At 39.1% G+C, this 26,578-nt stretch overlaps 1 protein-coding gene across 8 annotated transcripts in view; it reads left to right on the top strand.

Moving 5' to 3' along the window:
- Window positions 1-26,578, top strand: part of LOC126203386 (RILP-like protein homolog) — a 178,825-nt gene that overhangs the window by 109,421 nt on the left and 42,826 nt on the right. For 4 of the 8 annotated variants that reach the window (XM_049937685.1, XM_049937690.1, XM_049937684.1 and 1 more), the window contains 2 exons: window positions 10,933-11,115; window positions 24,083-24,184. In XM_049937685.1, coding sequence (XP_049793642.1) covers window positions 10,933-11,115; window positions 24,083-24,184 — 285 coding nt within the window. Of the gene's footprint in view, window positions 1-10,932; window positions 11,116-13,823; window positions 13,941-24,082; window positions 24,185-26,578 lie in introns of all 8 variants that reach the window. The other 4 variants (XM_049937687.1, XM_049937688.1, XM_049937689.1 and 1 more) reach the window with 2 other exon arrangements.

Raw genomic sequence — 26,578 nt, 5'->3', positions numbered from 1 at the left:
TGGTATATACACTTTTGACCTAAGGGCATTAGGTCGTGGTCCAAGGCATATTTCTGTGTTGATATTTATTCTTTCAATACTGGAGACATCATCTGAGGTTATAACAACTTCGAAAGCAGTTACAATCTCAGCAACCCAAACCATTCCTTGTGGGGTGGGGGGAGTGGCTATGTACATGAAAAAAACAGTATCCCATTTGAGTCCATAGATGAATCACGACACTGTACTGAACAGATATTTGAATGTTGTGCAGGGGCAGCTGAATTAAGTGAAACTTAACTTCTAATTGTTGTTGCTTATAGGTCCCCTAACCCTGACTTCAGAGCATTTCTGCTCAAGCTAGAGGGGGTTCTTGATTCACTTTCTAGGAAGTACCAAAAATAAGTTATATGTGGTGACTTCAATATTAATTTTATATATGATTATGCAAGAACAAGGATGTTGGTAGATCTCCTAAATTCGTATGATCTGATGCAGACACTGTTTTTTTCCTACTAGGGTCCAGAGGAACAGTAGCACAGCCATAGACACTATTTTTATTCATTCTTCATTACTAGATGGTCATTCTGTTAGTAAAAGCACAAATTTTAACACTAAAGGCTTTGGTACTCAAACCAATGTCACGTATGATTACAATCTATGTAGGAAAGTTAATCCAACAGCAATAGAGATTCAAGGAACAATAGTGGCAGGATGTTTATAGTGCCGATAACATAGATGATAAATACATTGCTTTCCGTAACACATTTATCTTGCTCTCTGTGGGTTACTTTACATTAGAATGTTCTAAACAGGATACTAGCAGTAATAGGCAGCCTGGGTGGCTGACTAGTGGGATAAGGATATCTTGTAGAACAAAGCGGGAATTACATCAAAATGTTAGAAGTAGTCACAATCAAGCTACAGGAGCCCATTACAGACAGTATTGTAAGGTGATTAAAATGTTATTAGGAAGGCAAAGAGTATGTGGTATGCAAATAGAATAGCTAATTCACAGGATAAAATTAAAACCGTATGGTCAGTTGTGAAAGAAGTGTCTAGTCAGCAGCACAAGGTCGACAGTATAAAGTCAGTTTGCAGTAAAAATATTTCTGTTACTGACAAATCAGACAAATGTACAGTGTTTAACAATCATTATCTGAGCATTGCTGGTGAATTAAATAAAAATTTCGTTTCTACAGGAAATCGTTCAACTTTCTTGGGAAATGCCTTTCCGAGATTGTTGTCTGAAATACTCCTCTGTGATACAGACAAGAGGGAGAGTGAGTCAATAATTAAATCACTGAAGACTAGGGACTCTCATGGTTATGATGGAATGTCTAGCAGAATATTAAAGTACTGTGCTATACATGTTAGCCCAGATTTTAGCCATATTTCTAATTTTTCTTTTAGGAATGGTCAGTTTCCTGAGTAATTAAAGTACGCAGTAGTAAAGCCGCTTTATAAAAAGGGGGAAAGGGATAATGTAGATAATTTTAGACCTATTTCTATGCAATCAGTGTTGGCTAATGTTACTGAAAAGGCTTTGTATGTAAGGATAATTTATCAATTCATATCACACGATTTGTTATCAAATTTACAGTTCGGCTTTAGAAGTCTTTTAACAACTGAAAATGCTATATTCTCTTTTCTCTGTCAGGTACTGGATGGGCTGAACAAAAGGTTTTGAATGCTTGGCATTTTTATTTATTTAAGTAAGGTAAGGCATTTGATTGTGTTGGTCACAAAATATTCCTCCAGAAGTTGGACCATTACGGAATGCGGGGAGTAGCTCACAATTGTCTTACTTTAGCAACAGGCAGCAAAAGGTCATTATTCACAACATTGATTAACGGCTATGATGTGGGGTACTGTCAAGTGGGGGGTACCCCCCAGGGATCAGTGTTGGGGCCACTTCTGTTCCTTATTTATGTAAATTATATGCCCTGTAGTAATCTGGGTTACTGTAACATATTTCTGTTTGTTGATGACACTAACATGGTAGTAAAGGATGTTGTGTGCAACATTGGCTCGGTTTCAAATAGTGCAGCACATGACCCAAGTTCATGGCTTGTAGAAAATAAAATAACACTAAATAACAGTAAGACTCAGTTTTTCCGGTTCTAACACACAATTCAACAAAACCTGACATTCTAACTTCACAGAACGGGCATATGATTAGTGAAACTGAACAGTTTAAATTTCTAGGTGTTCAGATAGATAGTAAGCTGTCTTGGAAAGCCCACATTCAGGATCTTGTTCAAAGACTTAATACTGCCATTTTTACTATTTGAATGGTGTCAAAAGTGAGTGATCGTTTGACACGAAAATTAGTCTAATTTGCTTATTTTCATTCGCTTGTGTCGCATCGTATTATATTTTGGGGTAGCTCTTCCCATACTAAAAGGATATTTTTGGCTCAGAAATGGGCGGTTCGGGCAACAAGTGGTGTAAGTTCATGAACCTCATGTCGACCCCTGTTCACGAGTATTTTGATATTGGCCTCTCAATATATATATATATATATATTCCTTACTGTCATTTCTTGTTAACAATATTAGCTTATTCCAAGAATAAATAGCTTTCACTCGGTTAATACTCGGCAGAAATCAAACATGCATTTTGATTGGACTTCATTAACTCCTGTGCAAAAAGGTGTGCCATATACTGCTGCATCAATTTTCAGTAAGCTACCACTCAAACTCAAAAATCTTAGCGGTAATCCACTCGCTTTCAAATCAAAACTGGATAGTTTCCTCATGGGTCACTCCTTCTATTCTGTCAAAGAGTTCCTCGAAAAATGAAGCTGATTCTTTCTGTAATGTTGATTGCGTTCACTTAAACATATGGAGTGACTTTTTCCAGGTTCATGAACATTTATTTTTATCCGTTATTACTTTTATGTTGTAATTTCATGTACTGGCATGTTCCATGACCTTGGAGATTTCCTCCTCACTTTGGTGCTACAGAACTTGACATGTAAATAAATAAAAATAAACGCCACCTACCGTGGGATGATATAAAATCATCTTGCACATGTGGTCAAGTGTACATACGAACTACAAAAAGAAACATTTACACTCAACTTAAGGAACAGAAGAGCAGTTATTTCTGGGCAATATAAATTGGAATTTGCAGATCATCATGCACTGGGATCAGGGAAGCACAAATTCATTTCTATGGTACCACAGTTTCACATCAAAGTCTAATCATTACTGTGCTACAATGTACGGAGAGGCAATAGAAAATCAAAAGCACAAATACCCCTTTAACAGAAAAGGAGGATTAAAACTGCTAAACAAACTCGCTCACTCCAACTCTTCCTCTCAACAAGCTCCATAACACAGGTCAAAGTGAATCCGCAGTGGTGTGATAACTTCACAAACTAACTGTTGTGTGTATACATACAAAGTTTGGCTGGCTGAGCTTGTTTGAGATTGTAACTGCTTCCTTAGTTATTAACTCTGATGGTTTCTCCAGCACTGGAAGATGAAACATTACACGGATGAATTTGCATTGGACCAGAGTCAATTACTCATATACAAGTGTCGTCAACAAAGTAAGTGCCGTTTCCTTATTTCTGTCCATGGCAGCGCTATGATCGCAGTTCCGAGCATGCGCGGCAGTTACTCTGACTCTAGGAGAAAACATGTATGCCATTTTCAGATCACTGCTGCCAACATGTGCTTCTTTATAATGTCAGCCATAATTGAAAACACTGCCGCTTGTGAAATCAGATCTGTGATTTGTTTTCTAAATGCAAAGAAATTTAAACCAAAGGAAATTCATCAGCAAATCTGTGAGGTTTATGGACAAACTGCTCTGAGTGATTCACTGGTTAGAAGATGGGGTCAGACTGTTCAATGAAGGACGTGATCAAGTGCACAGTGAAGAACGAAGTGGACACCCACCTGTGGTTACTGATGAACTGGTTCACACAGTTGGAGAAAAGATAAAGCACTACCGTAAGTTTACACTTAGTGCCCTTGCTATGGAAGTTCCCCAAATCTCACGATAACCAGTTCATGAAATTGTTACGGAAAAAGTTCAACAATGATGATGAGCTGAAAGAACATGTTACCACATGGTTGAATACACAGGCGGCAACCTTCTATGAAGAAGGCATACAAAAACTTGTACCACGCTAATGAAAGTACCTACAAAATTTCGGAAGCTATGTAGAAAAGTAGTTGAACTGTTGTAGATTTTCATACAAAAAATATTTTTTCTGTTTCTGTAAAAGTTTGTTTTATATAACCAAACGGAACTTACTTTGTGGACATACTTCGTAACAAAAATAACCAAAATTGTTAAATATTTGTACTTGTGGAAAATTTCAGTGCACACCGTTTCGATCATGTTACCATGCTCACTTCTTTGAATGTGATACAGTAATACTTCCTTCTATACCCATCATAGTCAACATTTATTGAAGACAATTTTTATGCATTGACAAAATATATGAATAAAAAATCATTGAAACAAAGTTCATCATGAAACAGTGTTAGTAAAAATGTTGCAAACATCAGCAGTATGTTAAATCTATTTAAGATTTGGTGTTATTGAGTGAAGAATACGTGCAGTCTTTACCACGTAATGGTTAGGCAGTTTATGCTACAGTTGTAGTAGACAGCTGGTGTCTAATCACTTTTTCAAGTCTGTCTTAAGCTGAGCTTATAATTTTCAGTATGTGTAAGATGGTTAATGTTAGTGAAAACAAGCATTCAGTATTGTCATTGTAGACAGATTTGAAGAACAGCTGCAACTGAGAATTATTTTCACTAGATTGAAAGTATGCATTAGTTGTAAATGATCTATCTTTCATTGCACAATTAGTTTCAGTGACTACATGTTTTGTTAAGTCACTGGACCCATAACTATGACTTAACAAAGAATTTGATGTGTGGCACCTGAAGCTGGTGATAAATGTCTCCGAAACTAGTTATGCAATAAAATAGGGATCATTTACAACTGAAGTGAATTTTAAATCTAATCAATATTATTGTAGTTACAAAGGCCAGGTGTTACAAAATTTCGGCAGATAACTGTGTTAAGTGACACTACAGAAAAATTATCAAATACACAAATAGTGGATAGAAAAATGTAACATGTTTCATAAAAATAGTGAGAAGTAGCCACAGTACCACTGAAATTAATGCTTCTAAATGTAAACTTAGGTTGGTGGAAGTAAGAAAAAGAAAAGTACAGATAGGGACAAATAGGTAGTATATCAAATCACATGTAATTCAAAAACTGTATATAATTGGTTGATAATGGCCCCACTTTGAGATTCCCCCCCCCCCAAAACCCAACTGTGTTCATCCCTGTACAAGACCATTATTAAAAGTTATTCTTACTGCTACAAATTTAAAATGTGAATTTCCATATTGGAATCGCACCATATCTTTAATTACTGGTGTATAGTAGTACAAGCACAGCCGAGATGGAAGTATCTAGCAGGATGTCTCCAATAATTGAAAAGTACTAAGTAAATTTAATTTGTGAATGTGTTCTGTATTCTCAGCATCAAACGGTATTATCTTAAGTTTGCTTTGTGATTCTATTTTTCCACCTTCCTTGATTCCATTCTTTTCACCTTCCTGTATCTTTCTGTCTTTTTTCCTTCCTCCCTTCCCTCCTTCCATCCATCCATCCATTTTTCTTTGTATCTTTCTGTCTTTCTTTCTTTTTATAATCAGGTTTTTTCAAGCCTCTCTTATCTGTTACTAGTACATCTCACATTCAGATTTTCATTTATGTCATTCCTTTGAACTCGTTGTTTCAACAGTGTCCTACACATTCTTCCTCTCACTGCTAAACATTTGAAGCTTCTGGCTTTCTGTGCTTGTATTTGAAAGTCACTATTACTGCTACCAGTGTTACCTGCTTCTGGTTGCTCAGCTGTTTTATCAATTTCATTATTCACTATTTATTTCATCCCTTACATATCTCCCACTCCTTGTTTAAACAATTTCTAATTAGATAATTGGTTTCTTCCATAAGAGTATATTATATTGCCATTCCTTTAGTTTGTCTCTCCTCTCTTGACTCTTAAATCCAGGCCTTTTTTTCTGTTACAGTTGTGCACTATCTTGTCTCCTATATGCCCCCTCGATCAAGGGGCATACGGCAGAATAATATGTGTATTAATGTTACATCAGTTTCCAGTTTATCATTATGGCTTCTAGTACATTCAGGATTTGTCAGCAGTGATCAACAGTACTCATTAGCCTTTTTGCATTTAGTTTTAGCCTGTGGTCTGTATGCTATTTATTTCATGCACAAGCATCTTCCCATATCATTTCCATCCATTTCAGTTACATGGGTTATTATTGTGCTTACAGAGTCACTTAATTGTCGGTCTGTGACTTAACATTTTTTGTATATGAGGTGTACTTCAAAGATTGATACAGATCTTTATTTACCACATCTGATTCTGCTTGCGCAGAAATGTGTTTGTATCCATTTTCACTATCGACCTCTTCTGCCTCTGTGCTTCATTGTTACTTTTTTTTTTTTTTTTTTCATTGGCTATGTCTCAAATTCTTAATTGTGGTTCTTTGCATATTTTTTTGTGGTTTCACATTTTGCTCGTACACACTTAACTTACTTTCCCACTTCTTTGCCAAGTGTTGTCTTGTGACCTTTTACTGTCTTCATCTCAAATCGTAAATGCGAACTTATTTTAATCACTTGTTGCTGTCATATATTTCTGTATGCTTTTTGTTATGAAGCTAATTTTAATACTAGGTTTCATTTTTGCAGAAAATGAAATTTATAATTAGATTGAATGCATTATAGTAAAAAGATTTGTTCTCTGTCAGCTGCAGAAGTAAATACTTGGCATTTTTTTTACAGTGTGCTCTTGTTTATACAGCCTTTCAGGCCACTGTTAATAAACTTTGAACAGTTACAGATTGTGTTTTTTAAATTTAGTGTGTGTTTTAAGACTTGCAATTTTTACCTACATTTAAATATTTTTGACATAGACTGTTCTGTATATCGATGATGATGATGATGATGATGATGATTATTATTATTATTTGTTTTTTTTTTTTGCATGCCTGTAGAAAGCTGTCCATCAGCAACACACTTTAATCATCCTTTTATAATAGGCATATTCACCTGCCACATTGTCAGGAAGAAAATTGTAAAGATATTTGGATTTTTATAAATTTTGATGGCAAACAATGTAGAACTTGGATACATAATCAGTATTTCATAATGAAAATACAATAATCAATTCTAACCATATACCAATAATTGACCCTTCATATCTGTTAGACAATCTTGTGTTGTAGTGTGCAATAAGTTGCTTAAGAATTTGCAGTGTGTTATTAAATACTGTCTCCTATATGCAGTAACCTTTTCATGATAAAATATTTCACTTTATCACTTTAGCAGTTGTGTGTGGTGAGTTGGAGTGCTATTCTTTGAGTAAATGCTGTATTGCTTCTGCTGTGTGTGCCACACAAGAAAACAAATACGATGACAGTTTTTCGTGGATAGACCCCTACTCAAGGTGTTGTGGTATACTTCATTAATGCACTGCATGGACTTTGCACTCTTTCCTTAATTGTTTGTTACGAACATGCTACACTTAAAATCCCTGCCTTAAACTCCATTCCTGTAGTCAGTCAGGAATACTATCATCAGTTTCGCAGGCCCTTTCACTGAAACTGTCATTACCCACTTCCACAAGGCACATTTGCTAGTGAACTTCTGATAATTCACATGTTCATGGGAACTAGATAGCTCTTCTTTGACATCTTTGTTATGTCCCTAATAGGAACGCTTGGCAAAATGTTGTCATTACATTATAGTACTTTGAAGATCTGTTGAATGCCGCCAAGCGGGTAACTAACAGCGATGGAGAGCCTAAGGCAGCAGACGATTATAATAGTGGGGAAATTGATGATCTAACTTGGAATGAAGTGGAAGAAGCCATAAAGAGGATGAAAGGGGGCAAGGCACCAGGTTGGGACGAAGTAACAGTGGATATGATACGAGCAGCAGGAGAAGTAGGAACCCAGTGGCTATACAGAGTGCTGGGGGTGGTGTGGAAGGAGAACAGAATTCCTGAGGATTGGAAGAAAGGAATTATAGTCCCGATCTTCAAGAAAGGGGATAAAAGGAGATGTGAGAACTACAGAGGAATCACCCTGCTATGCCACTGTGGAAAAATCTATGAAAAGATCCTGGAGAAGAGAATAAGAAGCAGTATTGAAAGTAGACTGCAAGAGGAGCAGTATGGTTTCAGACCGGGAAGATCAACAACGGACCTCATATTTGCGGTAAGGCAACTGCAGGAAAGGCACTATGAGTACGGGAAGGACTTAATCATGGCCTTTTTAGATATTGAGAAGGCATATGACAGTATCTGTAGGGACAAGCTCTGGGATGTGCTGAACGCAAAAGGGATAGATGAAGAGATAACACAAAAAGTCAGAAAAATGTATGAGGGAAGTGAGAGTTGTGTGAAAGTGGGGAGGGAACGTACTGCATGGTTCAAGCTGGAAAATGGGCTGCGACAGGGAAGTGCACTTTCGCCTTTATTGTTTATTATTGTTATGGATGAAATCCTACAGCAAGTATCAGATGCAATTGGAGATCATAAAATGAAAGCAGTGCTTTTTGCCGATGACCTGATGTTATGGGGAAATTGCGAGAAGGAGGTGCAAGAGCAGTTACATGTATGGGAGGCAACGGCAGCACAATATGGAATGCATTTCTCTGCAAAGAAAAGTGAAATAATTGTCACAACAAGGAAGAAGAATAGGCCAAATGTGGATATAACTTGTGGAAGGGAAAAACTACAAGTGGTAGAGAACTTAAAGTACCTGGGAAGCATGATTGAAAGTAAGGGGGGAAACGCAATGGAAATAAATGAAAGGTGCAGAAAAGCAGGGCAGTTCTACAAATGCATTAGGGGGCTTATTTGGAGCAAGGAGGTGCCACAGAAATCCAAGGGAATTATATACCGAACCTACTTTGTCCCCATATTGGCATACGGAAGTGAGACATGGGTAATGCACAAAAGCGACAAAAGTAGAATACAGGCTAGTGAAATGAAGTTCCAGAGGAGCAGGTTGAGTGTAACAAGACGAGACAGATTGCGAAATGCGTATGTGAGGGACAGACTGAAGGAGGAACCAGTACAGGACAGGATAGAAAAATCAAGACTGCAGTGGTATGGACACATAAAGAGAATGGATGAGGGAAGAATTCCAAAGAGGATGTTTGATCTGCAACTGGAGGGGAAGAGGCCCAGAGGAAGACCAGGAGATAGATGGGTGAAGGGAGTGAAGGAATGTGTGACGAGAAGAGGAGAGAACTGGACGAAGGTGGAAGAGGGGGAATGGTGGAAAGACAGAACACGATGGAGAGGCTTGTGTTCCCGACAGACCCAGCCAGTGGCTGGAAACTGTCCGTGATGATGATGATGACATTATAGTATTTAGTCTAGGTAGGCATCATCTGAACATATCTTTGATAAAAGCATTTCTTTTGAAAACAATGACTTTTAGTTTTGCTTTTCAAAACTTCAGTTTTGCTTTTTTAGTTTTACATTACAGATGTATGTAAACATCTAGATGATGCACCTCCATTTTCCCTTTAATAAAGAATAATGTGGTCATTGTCTTGTGCTTTTTGAGTCAGGACACCATTGGAGCTAGAGTTTTACATTGTTTCACATCATTGGACCATAAAATAAGTAAGAACAGTTATTGGGAACACTTTATTTTTATTATGCTTTCATTTGATATTGTATGCTGTATTGATTCTTTCTTGGATTTTACCAAGACAGTAGCGATTCAATTTAATGGAGTTCGATTAATTTAGACTTTGTATCTTAAAGTGTCCCCTGTAGGATACTTAATGCCACTTTGTGATATGATATGTCACAGTGTAATTAGTGAAGACTACATGCATTTAAGGTTCAGTTCGTGCAAGTTTCACCCCTTCCCTCCCTGAACAGTTAAGTGATGAAATAAAATCTTATAAAAAAAGATTTCAGTCCTTTTTGTCACAATCTTTGTGTGTATATTTTGCTTTCAGGAACCTAATTTGTATAAAGTGCTTGCTCACTAACTAACTAGTGTTTCTTACCCAGATGCAATTGACTTGGAATTATGATATCTAACATATGTATCAACAATTACGGCTGTTGGTGTGTAAGAGTACACTCTCTTAGTCTCTAATATCCCAAAATTAAAAGCATTTTTTTATATATTCAGAATAAGTAAGCTTTTTAAATTAATTGATATAATGCTATCACTTTCATGCTTTTCGCTTACTGTTGTTGGGCCTTGTTAGTTCGAGGATCCCCAGCAATACCAGCATCTTACAAGAAGGTGACAGCCAGTTTGACTGTCAAAATGTTGTGTCAATTATAATATTATCTGATTGCAAACCCAAGAACATCACATATTTTTGAAACTGCAAGATGTCAGCCATATACAAAAATATTGCTCATTCAGTTATCTCGTATGATATTTGCTTAAACCAAATTCTGATATTGATGACTATGTAATATTATATACCTTTATAAAGATTTTAATGTATCTGAGTTTTCATTGAAATTGTGAATGTATGTTGTTACTGTTTAAATATTGAACAATAGTAATGGTGGTGCAAAGAGACACCCGTATCTAATACTTGGTAACAATGGTAACTTGTTGCTCCTAACAAGCTGGCAGGTGAATGTGCAGTAAGATTGCAGATGGATATTAGGTACTTATACATATTTACAGCTTATTCCTGCATGAAATGCATGCTCTAGAAACACAACATTTTTTACATATGAAATGTTAGAGGATGTAATCATTAAAGATGCGGTAGGTGTGCAGTGTGTTACTTAAACCTTCTCTCTTTTTAAATAACTGTAAAATATTAATTTCATTAACTTGTGCATATTCTTTTCCAAAGCTTACTGTGTTGCTTGTCTGCTAGCTTCAGCAGTCCTCGGTGGTCAACTGAACAACGGAGTTCTTTCTGTGATCTCAACATCAAGTCACCTGTGGCAGTTGTTAGACCACATTTCCCCTCCCCACCACCTGTCTCAGAATCCTATTCCATTCTTGAGAAGGAAACTTTCAACTCAGCAGGGAAAGATAGCAACTCTTCTGCCTTTCAGTAAGCATGCGTGTGCTTTGAATGTAGATATGTTGTTCTTACTGTAGTTAGTTGAATGTAATTTGATTTTATGCATTTCTGAGCGCAATTGTAATTTGTAGTTCACTTCTTCATTCGTAGACAATTTGTTTTATGAACTAAAGTTTCTGTTAATGATGGTGTGGGTCATAGTGTTTGCAAACTATAGCTCATTGCAAGGGAGATTTGCCAAACTGATTAGTTGGAGAAATCCATTCAGTGTCGCTCACCACTTGTACTTGGACTGTCGTACTAAAAAATGTGTAGCAGTTTACACAGTTAAAAATGTATTTAAAGTCCTCCTGAAGATCAGATTTTTGTTTTCCATGTTCTTTATATTAATTAAGTTTCCGCCAGAGTTTTGCATCAGTATAAAGAAAATTTAAAACTAAACTGTTAATTTAGTTTTTGTACAAAACCATGGAACCCCTAATAAATAAATTCCTTAAGATGATTAGGAAAATAAGAACATAACATTTACAATATATACTTTTTAAATTAGTGATCAGGGGCACCATTGCATATCTGCGTAGAAAATCACCATTTGAAAAACATCAGTAATTAAAATGCATAAAATAAGGGAATGGCAACCAATTACATACAGTGGGCTGATGCATGGTGTACAGAAACACGTAGTAGAAAATAGTGGATAGTGGACACTATCTTTCAGACATTTGCTCTACACCCCCCTCCCCCCCTCCCCACCCCTCCCCCCCCCCCCCCTCAGTGAAAGTGCGCACATTAACACATACACAACCATGCAGGCACCCAAATGTACAGATGTGGGGTTGCGGCGATACTGATTATTGAGTACCAGTTATTGGAAACACCTGCCTAGGTAAATCAGGGGGTGGGGAAGGATGTGTGAGAAAAAGAGAAGGTAGTGTGAGACAAGTCTTTAGATAGGTGACTCTGGCTGCACGAGACAAAATTAGTTCACAGAGTAGAGCAATAAGGGGGAAAGAGGGCAACGGAGGGGAAAAGGAGAGGAAAGTGGTGGTGAAAACGTAGACAGAGAGTGGAAGGGAGTAAGGGAGAGGGGTGGAAGAAAAAGCAGGAGGGAAAGAAAGAAAGAATGGAGAGACAGGGGAAGGGGTGGAGGAGGGGAGGGGGGGGGGGAGAGAGAGAGAGAGAGAGAGAGAGAGAGAGAGAGAGAGAGAGAGAGAGAATACACTATCTAGATGTGGAAAGAGTGGTGTGGGCAGAAGAGAGAAGGGAAAAGGTATGGTGAGACAATGGGAAATAAATTAGCATACATTTAGGCTTGCGGGCTTAGAGAGTGCGGGGTGCAACATTATTATGAAAAGGAAAGTTGCTGCTCACTGTATAACGGAGATACTTAGTCACAGATAGGTGGAACAAAAAGACTGTCGCAAATAAGCTTTTGGCCAACAAGGACTTTCATAGATCACACACACACACACACACACACACACACACACACACACACACACACACACACACACACACGTGGGGGTTGCAGCGAGACTGATTATTAAGTACCAGTTATTGAAAACACCTGCCCAGCGCACGCAACTCTCACACACGACTGCAGTCGTGTGTGTGTGTGTGTGTGTGTGTGTGTGTGTGTGTGTGTGTGTGTGTGTGTGTGTGTGTGTGTGTGTGTGTGTCCCTCCCCCCCCCCCCCCCCATTCTGTTTTCAACAAACGCCTTGTTGGCTGAAAGCTTATTTGCGAGTCTTTTTTGTTGTGCCCTATCTGCAACTCAGCACCCCCGCTGTATGGTGAGTAGCAACTTTTCTTTTCACAATATTCTTACGTTCCATTCTGGATTTTTCATTGTTGGATAGTGCAGGATGTACTAGAGATAATTCTCACCTGCGTAGCTCAGAGAAACTTGTCGGAAAGGAGTGTTCAAATGGCCCATGTAGTGAAGCAACTGTTGAAGTATATAACATGTTTGATTCCACACATAGCCATGCCTTTTATTGGATAGGAGATGCTGTGACTGGACTGCAGCAGCAACAGGAGGTGGTGGTAGGTGGATGTGTGAGGCAGATCTGACACCTGGGTCATCCACAATGGAATGACCTGTGGGGTGCAGGATTAGTGTAGGTATGGACAAGGATATTGTGGATGGGTGGCAGAACACTACTTTTGATGCTGTGGGTGGAATTTTGAGAAGGATATTCCTGAAACATTTTGAATGTGATGTACTTGGAGAATAAGAGGAACTTCTCTTTTTTCCCTGCTCCCTCAATTTTTCTATGTCAATAACTTGTTGTGCACTGTCACCTTTCTGTGCACTTTATAACAAAGTGTTTCTGTCAATAACAGATCATGTTTGTGTTGGAGAAACAGAATTTGTGGACCCTCTTTCTGAAATGAAGCATGCTTTTCTGCAAAGTTGCCTTTTATTGACTTCATTTCTTCTTTGACAAATGTCTTCACTAACATCAGATATTGCATTTATGTTTGATAATCCAAATTTGTGTTGTAAAATATGACTAATGTAATATGATAATATTAGAGCTCATAAACATAAATCATGCATTTGTTTGTGTTGGGTTGTCTTCATCTTCTTAACTGTGCTTATGCCTTTTGCTTTGCATATCCTGTGTCTTAACTTTAAAGTTAATTTAGATTCTTCCAATCTGAACTCATACAAAGGAATTTTCAGCATGTAAGAGAAGAACATATTTTTTTGTGTTCATGAAGAAATCGTTGCAGGGCATCTGAAGTTGAGGTTGCAATCTGTTGCATGGCAGATGAGAGTAAAGTATTGGTGCCTGAAAGTGACTGTTTAGTCAGCCTTGAGAGGATGCTTTCTCATGAAAGAGTCAAGAGGTTTGTACCTGATAGTTGTCTTGTTGATTTCGTTTCTCGTGGTAATTTGATGAAAGAAATAATGAATGGAAGGAAGTAACGGAGAAGGGGGAGAAAGAGAGAGAAAGGTTGATACTGAAGATAGTTATGCTTGTGTCAAACTTTGTTTGAAGTTAAATTTTAAAGAGCAATTATCAAAACCAGTAAATATCACAGCAAACTTTAACAGCTTTGGTGTATCATGATACCTTTAGAATTTTCATGATGTTTAATGCACTTTCAGAAAATGTATAAGCATTTTAGCCGCAGGTCATTAAAATGAGGAACATCTTCAACAGTTAATTTCTGAGTTCAGCTTTCACAGATGAGAGAGATGGTGCATATGAAACAGCTAATGGAAGTGATGCTGTGTGGTTATTCAGTCTGATCTTAGTTACTTTAGGATGAAAATGTTGTAACATCATGAGCACCAGTGGTGATAAAACTGGTAGTGGAATTCACTTAACAAACAGTTGCAGCAATATGATTTAATATAACTTGTGTGAAAAGTTCTTGAAATGCATTATAACAGAACCCAAAAAGAAAAATATGAAAAAAGGTTTTCTTTCGGCACACCTTCCATTCAAATTTTTTTTTTATGTTGTGGCAATTCAGTGCAGCAATGCTTGGTTTTTAGGCCGTGATTGTGAATTACTTGTGAGATTCTAATCACATTTCCAGGCCCTCTTGCATTATAACATACATGAAGTAGCTGCATTCATGAATTTATTATAAATTTACATCAGTGGTTGCGTTGTATTTGAACTGACACTACCCTTTGAGTATGTCAACTATATCAAAACTTTAACATTAGGTGAATAGCCATTGTAATACCTGTTATCTTAAGCGTCTCATAGTTTCAGAGGTTTTGCAATTTGTCTTCATTGTAGTGATTGAAAGGCAGCATATTGATACCTTACTATGCTAATAAATGTGATGAATGAGATTAAAGTCTCTCTCTGCAATCTGGATTTGTATTTACTACAGGATAGCAAATTTAAGAACTTGTTCCAAAAGTAGTTTTCCTGCTAACTGACATTTTTAGAGTGATTGAGTGATTTGATTGTAATTCATTTACCATCAGCACACTATTAAATACGAACTGAAAGAAAAGAGCGCATCATGAATATAGCCAACGTTTCTAAAATAGAAAGTCTAGCTTCAGCCCAAAGATTTTTCTCATCATGTTCGACAAAAATCATGAATGTTTTTCACTGTTTCTTTGTAAATTACAGTCCATCCCCACAGTACTCTACTTGAATGACAGAAGTTGCCAAAGAGAGAAGATTTATCATATATCACAATATATTTTCAGTAACTGTTGCATAATAACAAATTGCACTCTAGTCACAGAATGCTGTAAGAAGTTGGCTCATGAATGAAACTAATACTAACTTAATTTGAATATGCATTTGTAGTTTGAAGCATTTCATATCAATAATGTATAGTGCATTTGTAGTACATTGAAGTATTTCCTGTTAATAGTATGTAGTGCATTTGTAGTACATTGAATATTCAAATTTTGGAGTTAAATGCCATCTGGGTAATGTGCAATGTTTATTTGCCTTTTATTTATTGCTTTCTCTCCTTCCTGACAAATACAACAAAAGTTTTGCACAATTCTGGTACTACTAGATACATAGAGTACTCCTGAAAAGACTTATTTCATAGGAAGCTCTTTTATTGCTTTAGTGACATTCTCTTTACAAACATTCTGAAAAAACACCATATGTGACATGAAGAGAGAATGTTAATGATGCAAAGTAAGTATTCAGATATTGTGCAAGCATCTGATAACAATATGAAATTGTGGATCATGAACCATTAGATGGATAGATTGAATAGCAAATGACACAATACTGAATAGATTTGTGGAAAAAGCAAATATATGGCACATCTTGAGTAAAATAAGACACTGATTGATCAGACATCTGCAAAGGCATAGAGTTTGATAATGAAAGGACATATGGTGGGGTGGAGTGTATAAAAAGTCTAGAATGAGACCAAGGCTTGAATACAGTAAGCTGGTTCAATTGGGTGTGGATTGCAGTAGTTGTGCAGAGATGAAGAGGCTCGTACTGGATAGACTAGTGTGGAGAGCTGCATTGCACCACTCTTTGGACTGAAGACCAGACAACAACCGTTAAAGTTTGAATTCAGTCAGCCCTTTTTTTTTTTCTTCTGGTGGTTGCAGTGTTAGTGTTTTACGTGTAGTACTCAACATATACACAGCCTCTACTAATTTATCAGTATCCCCAAGAAGTATTACAATATATGATTCCCAGTGAAGTTAAATTCCTGGAATTGCCTGGTATTTTTCCTTGGCAGAAGGATTGGTATGGGGTCCACTCAGCTTAGTGATGCCAATTGAATGAGAAGCTAAAGTTCAAAGGCTGAGAAAGCAGACAATGGCCAAGAGGGTGGTGTGCTGACACCACATCCCTCCTACCGCTTCTGATGAGGCCATTGACAGAGGATGCCGCAGCAGTCAGTTGGTACCACATGGCCCATCAGTGTCAGATCACAATTATTCTCTGTCACATAGCCCATGCTGCAAGGATGCAGAAGCTTTCTTCCAGAAGGCCTTCTAAAAATACCACACACACACACACACACACACACACACACACACACACGTGTTTGGCTGTGTGCTGTTGGGTTTGGCCCCAGCAGCCAGACACAGTGGTCACGTGCGTGCAAGCACGCGGACATGTGCACGCTGTCTATTTCAGGAGGAGGACTTTTGGCCGAAAGCTTACGTGTTGTAGTCTTTTTGTTGTACCTGACTGAAAGTCAACATACTGTATATAGGCACACACATACTTCTTTGTTAATATTGCTTGTCTGTACAAGAAATTACTGTTGCTGAACGGTATTAAGAAAATTCAGAATGACAAGCAGTAGTTTAAACGGATGTGCTGAATGCCAGCTCTCCTTAAGGATCCCCTGAGGGGGCTTGCCACTCTTTGGCGGGTTCGTGCTGTGCTGCCATGGGGCCCCACCCTTAGCAGCATTTTCTCCCTTCCGTGCTGCACACCTATCCTCTTGCTATTCTTTTTCCCCTCCCTTGGAGAACATGTGTGGGGTATTATTGGGAATGTTCAGTATTCTGTTGCTGATGTACGAAGTCCCACCTTTGTTTTTCACTTTCTTTTCCTTTCTTTGTTTCCCTTCTGCTCTCGTTCCTCCACTTCAGTATTTGAGGATGCTCTTTTTTTCTTCTTCCTCCCTGTGTGCTCCTGAAGGCCGACCCACATGTCTGATGCATAACAGGTGTAGAGTTGCTACTACAGGCCACAGGAGCAGGAGGATCCTGCTCCATGGGGTCCACAGAAGCATTGGCTTGCTTGTGTGGTCGGTCTGTGGAGTCCACCGGTGATAAACGGTTGGTGGTGGCGCACCAGTGATAAACGGTTGGTGGTGGCGCACCAGTGAGACCGAGGCCGGCTGGGCTACGGTACCACACGGCAACGCCATCGAACAGGATCTTCGATTTGCAAAGTTGAAGACAGTTTGCCTTTAGTGGATTACTTCGAGCCTTTCCGGATAGAGGAAGACCCGGGTGTTTGGCTGGAGCGATGGAGGAAGTCTTCACGGGAGTACTCCTTCTGTCCTTTCCTGCCTACTGGTGATGCAGTCGGTGGCTTTGCCTCCTGAGGCGAGAGTTTGACAGTTTGTTGTACAGTGGGACAGGGGCATGGCAATGCTACCTTGACGCTGGGCAATTTCACAACCTCAGAGCCGAATTTTAGGTCGCATGTCAGCGTGGCCACCTCTTTCATGGAGCGAGGGGTAACAAGAACAGAACTATAGGTGCCAGACGGGAGAACACAGGCTTTGCAACTAGCCAGTAACTTGCGAGCTACTGGTTAAGGCACTTTTTCCTTTAACCAAATCTCTTTGACAGCTCGTTCCTCTAGATACGTGGGAAAATCCTGAGAGGAAGGGGCATGGCTGCCATTGCATTGATACAGCAGGGAGAAAGAGGTGGACAATCCCCCTCATGTGCATCCCTGCCACAGGTTTCGCATTTGGCTGGGTGTCGACAAGATGTTCTCGTGTGGTTAAAATGATGACACTGGTAGCAGCACATTGGGTTCAGAATGTAGGGCCAGTGTGTGATAATTTTGTAGCCTGCTTTGAGTTGGATGGCAACACCACCCTGTGAAAGGTGAGGAAAAGAGTGCGGGTGGGCACTAAGGAGCAATCTGCCGTTTTCATTTCACGATAGATGACAATGACAACCCTGATCAGAGAGGTAAGATTGTATTTTGGCCTCAGTTAGACCGTCAAGCAGCGTGGTGTAAATTACATCACAGGAAGAATTCAAAGTTCTGTGGGCCTCGAGAAGAACAGGGTAGCCATGGAGAAGCAAGGCAGCAAACAGTACTTGTGCTTGAGAATCAGAAGTATTCTCCAAAAGCAAAGTGCCATTCTGTAAATGAGAGCAGGATTTCACAGTGCTAGCACTTGCATCAACACCTTTCTGAATAATAAACTGATTGACCGTGGCGAAGGACTGTCTGTCTTCATTACATGAGACCACAAGGAACCATGGGGCAGCAGAAAGAGTCTTTGAATAAATAACGTTTACGTTTTGTGGATGCTGAGTGGGAAGATGATTGACTCATTGTGAATAAATCCCACATAATTGCCAGCGTCTCTGATGGCACACTCCATCCAACTGGTGTTCCAGTCCCTTGGTGGACTGAGGCATGCTGCGATACAATTCGCGCATGGAGGTGTGCTCTCCGCATTCTTAACCATTGTCCTACAATGGCAAACTGCATTCATTATAAACAGATGTGTGCAAAGTGTCATCTTGTTCTTTGGGGAAGCAAACGAGCTAGCTGGCATTCCTTCACTAGTTCTTTTAACAGTTTCACTCCTTCCTCTGTCATGTGGGCAAATTTCATATGGCTCGACAGGACCAAGATCCATTCCTCAATTTCCGGCCTGACAGTAGCAGACGGTGTTATAGTGGACCCTATTGCTATCTCCAACACCTTGGGCCACCATTTTGCGGAAGTTTCGAGCTCTTTGCACTATCACCTTGCCTTCCTCCATCAAAAACAAGCGGAGGAGGCTTGTGCAGTACCCTTCTCTTCTCTGAATCATAGTGCTACAATGCTGTCATTAGTATGATGGAGCTCGATCAAGCTCTCAGTTCATCCCGATACTCCGCCTCTGAGCCGGATGCCATCCACATTCAGATATTGCAGCACCTTTCTCTTACAGGCAAGCACTTTCTGCCAACCACATCTGGGCAGAGGGCACATTTCCGAGACACTGGCTGGAAGCCACCGTTGTATCCATACCAAAGCCTGTCAAGGACAAAAACCACCTTTCTAGCTACCGCCCTGTCTCTCTTACAAGTTGGGTTTGCAAGGTGATGGAACGGATGACTCATGCCCAGCTGGTAAGGTGACTCTGGTCTCACACTTTACTGATGAATTCACAGTGTGGATTTCGAGCGCAGCGTTCTGCAGTTGACTATCTCGTTACTTTTGTCCACCCATGTCATGAATGGCTTTCTGCAGAAACCCCAGGCTGTGGCCATGTTTTTTGATTTGGGGAAGGCCTAAGACACCTGCTGGAGAACTGGAATCCTTCGTACTCTTTACATGTGGGGCTTTCATGGCCACCTGCTCAGTTTGCTTCGGGCATTTTTACCAGATCGAGTTTTCAAGGTGCATGTGGGTTCTGCCTTGTCGGATAGCTTTATCCAGGAAAACGATGTGCCTCAGGGCTCTGTCCTGAGTGTCTTCCTCTTTCCTATCACCATTAAACCTATCATGGCCTGTCTCCCACCAGGCATCTCTGGCTCCCTTTTTGTTGACAATTTTGCCATCTATTGCAGCTCTCCACGGACCTTTCTCACTGAGTGGCATCTTCAGCATGGTCTTGTTCATCTTTTCTCCTGGAGCATCGACAGTTTTCCCCTGACAAAACCATCTGCATGAATTTCTGGCAGCGCAGTTGGTTTCTCCCACCATCTCTACATCTTGGGCCTGTTGCCCTTTGGTTCGTTGAAACTACTAAATTCCTGAGGCTCATGCGTGATAGGAAACACTCTTGGTTCTCCCATGTCTTACCTGGCAGCCTGCAGTAAGCAGGACCTCAGTCTCCTACGTGTCCCCAATGGCACTTCCTGGTGTGCCGATCGAACCACCCTCGTCCGTTTGTACCAGTCGCTTGCCCGTTCGAAACTCGACTATGGGTGCTTTGTTTGTGTTTGCACGCCTATCCCTCTTATGCCGTCTCAACATTATCCACCAGCATGGAATCTGTTTGGCCATGGGCGCCTCTACTCCTACTGCTGTGTCTTCCTCCTCAGCAGGTATGCATGCTGTTTGCCTGCCATATGTGGCCACCCCTCCTAATGCCTCATTCTTTGATGATTCCTTTGACAGTCAGTGTGTGGCTCCTCCCTCTTCTCTGTTACCTCCTGGAGTCTGCTTTCGCCACTTGCTACAGCTGCTTAACTTCACACTACATGCGACTTTTTCAGTGGATGTGAACGCTTCACCACCTTGGCTTCGTGAAGCAGCCCATGTTAACCTTGGCCTTCATTCGCTTCCTAGGGACCCTACTCCACCCTTGGTCTATTGCCTCCAGTTTCATGACCTTCGCATGTAACTTGGTGATAGTATCTTTGTCTACACTGATGGCTCTCGGTTTGACCTGGGGTCGGGTGTGCCTTCGTCATTGGCTTCCAGCACACTTATCAGTATTTATAGCCAAGCTCTTTGCCTTGTATCAGGTTACGGAGTACATCTGACGACACAACCTTTCCAATTGTGTCCTCCGCTCAAACTCACTCAGTGCCGTACAAAGTTTGTGCGCGCTGTACTCTACTCATCCAGGAAAACCGTCGCCCGCTCACTCTTCATGGAGCCAGTCTCTTGTTTCTATGGGTCTCTGGTCATGTTGGTCTGCTGACACTGCTGCCAAGGCTGCAGTCCTCATACCTTAGCCCACGAGTACCTATATTCCCTCAGATGATCTCTGTGTTGCCGTCTGTCAGGAGGTGGTGTCCCTTTCTCTCGCCAATGGTCCTCCCTTCATGGGAATAAGCTTACACACATTGAGCCTCTCCCAGAGCCTTGAGGACCTCCTCTTGGCCCTCCCGCCAGGAGGAGATTATTTTAACTCGGCTGCATATTGGGCACTGCCTTTTTAGCCATTGTTATTTGCTTAGTGGCGCTATCCCGCCACCACCACTTTGTACACATTGCGCCCAAATTTTAACTGTTCGCTGCTTCCTGCTGGAATGCTTGCCTTTCTCATTGTTTAAATCACTAGGGTTTCAAGTTGTGTGAAATAGAAGAGATACATAGAATATCTGTTAGGGAAGGCAAGTGGAAGGTGGATTTTTTAAAAAGAGACTGGAAAAATGCACTGCTTCTCCCAAAGACAGTGCACGCAAGACCATAATGCGGCCTTTTCTAGTGTCCCAGAGTGCAGTGTCAAAGTGAATTGGGTTTGCTATATATCACCTGAAATTGTAGCTTAGATGCTCAAGGAACATACTTGAGGATAACTGGATAAAAGCTATACTGCCCTCATAAAACAATGTTTGGTATATCTAGATGACCAAGAATTGAGATACACTGTATTGAAATTCCATTGCCTCTATTGTAAATCTAGTTCAGGTGGTAGAGAGATTTGAAACTTACCAATGCATATATTTTATATAAACCTTCTGCCATGAGATTTTCGGTTGTTTACAAGTTTGTATAAACATGATGCAGTTAAATACCTCTGACTGAACAATGCTAAATTGGTTCTAATTATCAGCTTTCTGCATCATCTTGTGTTCGTGTGGAAACATTAGCATTATGTGTCTGTGAGAATGTAAAAATGCGGCATTGAGGGCTAAGATGAATGGATAAATTAAGAGTAACTAAACACGTGCTTAGAGCTTCAAATTGGATTTACAAAAATCGTGCCACACATAAGATGGGTTGCCCATATTACCAAATTCACTAGTTTGTTGATACCATGGGTAACCGCATAAATAATAGAGATTCTGTTGCTTTCATAGTGTTGAAAGGGGTCAATTCTCTGTTGACAGTGCTTGTCACTCACAGTAGCAAAATGACAGGAAATCATTAAAATGGCCATTGACTGAAAGACATGAGAGAAATTCCAAAGATAGTGTGAAAGTTTTGAGTAACCTGTCAACAATTATTTTCCTTCACACTCAGACTATTTACTGAAATAACTTTTAATCTCTTGATGAAATTAAATATGATGGATGGAAGTGACAGATTTAAAATGTATTCAGAGGATTCACACTAGAAGCACCATGAGAACACTTGAACAGAGTGCACATAAATTAAATTTGTCCATATTCACTTAATAGTTTCTAATTATGACCTTTACGTTACTTGTACTTACAATACAAAATCCACCTTATAATATGAGCATCGAAATGAATTGTTTGTAGATGCTCCTGTTAAGAAAATGGCAAATGCACTCTTGTCACACAACGCATAGTAGCAGTTGTTAATAATGAATGTAGATTTCTAAAACTGCGCAAAAGTACCAGTAGTAATTGTTGAATTGAGGCACATGCTATAGGAAAGAACAGCAAACATGGTAGAAAGCCAGCAAAATGCATAAGAACATTGAGCAAGATGCTGTACTGCTGTGGAATTCTGAAAGTATAAGGCATTTATATATAGAAAACAAATCAAAAAATCACACATGCATCATCTGCATACCTTCTTAACAGATACCAAACATGAAAGGTTGCAGTTGGTCCACAATAATGTACTTATAGTCTGCAGCTGTCATATTGTCTTCAACTACTACAGCAGATCCCATAGTGACCCAGATGAATGACACTTATACCATAATACTCATCCACTGTCCTGCACCTGTGTTGCAGTGCTGGTTTCAAGAAGCCATTTGCCTGGATGATGGCACAGCCATCCGCTTTGTGTAACAAGAAATGATTCATTGTACCCTACAACCATAATTTGTGTCATTGGATCAGTATTGGAACACATGGTGGTATTCTACTGCAGAGCCCCATTTCCAACAATGTGTACTGAACAATGTGCAGTGAAACATTTATGCCTGCAGCAGCAATGTACTGGTCACCAGATCTGCCACAAATTGCCCCATATTCTACTTCACAGAGCAGGCAAGTCTCTGACATCCATGTTCTGTGATGAGATGCCAATGTCCAACGCATCGACAGGTGCTTCAAGCTTTACCGTCTTGCAGCTGCGTTTCATAGATGCTAAAGGCAGTCATGCGAACAGCCAACCAGCGTCACTGTTTGGGAGATGTTCATTCCCAGGTGCTGGGTATAACAGTCTGCTGTTTTGTCAGTCGCTTGTGTATGTTCACATTTGTGGCTCATTTCATCACTTGAATGATTTTACGTTTGTATGTGCTTCATTTGTATACTTCCCTTACCATGTCACATGCCCGCAATGCTAACAGGTGACCAATCGCACATTGGGTAGTGGTCATAATGTTTCCTGTCATCAGTGTACTTAGTGCCAACACTTACAAATTCATACATTTCTCACTTTTAGAGGAAATATACAAATGGTTCCTAATGATAAAAAAAAAACTATGAATTTACATCTTGTGATGTAAACAATTTTTTGTGAAATTTGCGTGCATGTTGGTTCTATTGATATTTTCAGATATGGAAACATTAGGCTTCATTAAACTTAAGAAATTAAGTTGATGATAATACTATTCCTGATCTCTGCCCTGAGTTTGTGATTTTTACATATGTGATTTCATAATTGTTAGAAAATTTCATTCATATAACTTCACAGATATTCTGAGGCTGTCCTTAATAGTTGTAGAAATAGTTCATCTAAAGTGCACAGAATACAAAGTTATTTCATGAATGGGTAGCAGATAAGTCAATAATTTCTTCTCATATGAATGGGAGCATTTATATTGTTTTATTGTTGGTGCAAAACACTTCAATTTCACTCATTTAATAAGTGATTAACAAGTTGTCTTAAGTATTTCATGCTGTGTGTGGCACTATACAATATATAAGTATCTATTAATGTGTTCCATAAATCAGTGATGGTGAAGGTTATTGTGTAAAATTTTAGCTAAAGAAATTGCAATACTTATTTCAGATCTCCTAGTGAAGAAGAAGAGGAACCACCAGTACAAGGACCTCTTCCTTTCGAACCTGATGATGCTCCGTGGAAGAAATCTGAATCTGGAATTCGGAAATTGTACGTATTGTGTTGCACACACTATGTAATATTCAAAATTTGTTTCTTATTGTGCAGAAAGGAAAATTCAGTTAACAAATTTATTAACTTCACAGACAGAAATATTCTGGGCAGTAGGAAATTAAACTGCCAGTACAACAAATAGAAATACACATAAAAACTAAAAATCAGTTTTCCTAATTATCCATTCCACAGTTTCCTTCTTTAGAGAAGTAAGAGACTTAAATGGGAAGGAGGGGATGTGGTGCTGAGTCACTCAATCTCCACTTAAGAGGGAACCATGAAATATGAGATAGAGAGGAGGCAAAAATCCATTGATGTCAATATTAGATTAGATAAGTCAATCACAAAAGTTTGTGTCCAACATAATAAAGCTGCCATTTCACCTTAATTTGCTGTTGACACAGATGTCACTACAAATTGAGTGTTAGCAAAAAAGGGGGGGGGGGGGTGGGGTAGTTAACAGGCTTGAAAAGTCATTCAAAAGCTGTAACCTGTAAATTTCCTAAACTTATTACACCAATAAAAGTAATTATGTCCATATTCCTCTACAATCAACACACAAGTGTTTAGCATAGGTTTCATAGCACCTTTCTCTGATATTTGTCAATCATTCCAGCATCTAGTAAATGTAGACACCTAAGTGTTTCCTTGTGAGCTCCAATTTATCATATTTTGTGATGATACTAATTCCTTTCTATTGAGGTGAGAGTCAACAAAATACTTCAGATTTGGAAGGGAAAATTGGTGGTGATAATTTCATGAAGAGACTGCCTCATTGAAAAATTCTTTATTTTAATTATTGCCACCCCAACTTGTTCATCATATCTGTGGTGCTCTTTTTCCCATTTCATGATAATGCAAAATACCCTGTCCTTCTTTGAACTTTGTCAACGTCACCAATCAGTTTTGTACAGCAAGGATCCCATATTGCACAGAAATACTCCTTAAAAGGACGGACAAGTGTAATGTAATCAGTCTCTTTAATAGTTTTTTCACATCATCGAAGTGTTTTGCCAGTGAAATGCAGTTTTTGGGTACCATCCCCCCCCCCCCCCCCCCCCCAAGCATTTTTTATAGTGGTTCCAATTAAAGTTGTTCATAATTGTAATGCCTAAGAAATTTGTTGCCCAGACAACCTTTAAATTTGTGTCATTTATAAGTAAACAAAATTTAACTTTTTTTGTGATAATGTGATGACTTCTCAAATTTCTTGTTGTTCATGGTCAATTGTCCTTTTTAGCGACATGCTGAGGTCTTGTCTAAATAACTTCGTAATCCGTTTTGATCTTCTGGTGACATTACTAGACAGTAAAGGACGGAGTCATATGCACACAATCTCAGAGGCCTGCTAAAGTCCTGTATATAGATTAAGAACAATGGAGGGCCTAAGCACTTCACCAGATATAACTTTGGTTTCATTAAATGACTTCCATTTGTTTACTACAAAATGTGACCTCTGTTAGGAAATGCAGTCCCACAGCTGAAATGATACCTCATAGCAAGCATTATGATTAGAAGCCATTTGTGGGAAATGGTATCAAAAGTTTTCTGGATATCTAGAAATATGGAAATAACTAAAGATCTCCGATAGCACTCATGACCTTGTGTGGATAAAAAGGTGTAACAAATTCTCCTTCAGTTCTTTCTGCAAGCACTCGGAGCTCTTGCTCTTGCCAACACAGCTACAATAATTTAAAACTTTAATAGGTATGTTTTGTAGGTTTACAATCATGCATTTTTTACCCTCCCCTTTGAGACTGTACTCTTGATTTAACTATTTCAAGACCCTCTAACAAACATATAAAAAAAACTACTACCAAGTTCATTCCACACTTAAATTTGTCAAGTATGAATTATTTACAATGTTTATAACTGTAAGTGCATGTTAACAAACATGTTAAAAAAATAAACCAATTTTTATTTTATTGATAGTCATACCTTACTTTTAGGTTATGGGTAAATGATTTAAGTTGTTTTACATTTCTTCACTGCATCTATATTTTTTGACAATTTCAAAATTAAAACTGTTGTCTAGGATCGCTTTTAAAACTTCAAATAAATGCACATGGGGATATTAATTAATTTTACTGTACCCACATGGAAGCTTATATTTCTTGGATAACTTTCCTGGAATTAGGTAAATCTTCCTAAAAACTATGGAAACAACCGTTTTAAAAGTTGTGATTTTAGTATACTGTTAGGTGTTACCACTAACATTCTTTATGAAAGAGACTACAGAGAGCAATTCCACGACAATAAGTCCGTAATCCAGTTTGTGTACAGTTATGTGTGAGCAAAAGTATCCCACTATTCATGAGCCAACTCACAGCCAGTAAATGAGACCATAATCTTTGTAAACCTATGTAAAGAACCCAGTCAGTATTCAAGAGA

Source organism: Schistocerca nitens, chromosome 9, assembly GCF_023898315.1.
Source record: "Schistocerca nitens isolate TAMUIC-IGC-003100 chromosome 9, iqSchNite1.1, whole genome shotgun sequence".
NCBI lineage: Eukaryota > Metazoa > Arthropoda > Insecta > Orthoptera > Acrididae > Schistocerca > Schistocerca nitens.
The sequence above is the reverse complement of the archived record's forward strand: the minus strand, read 5'-3'. Positions and strand labels throughout refer to the sequence as shown.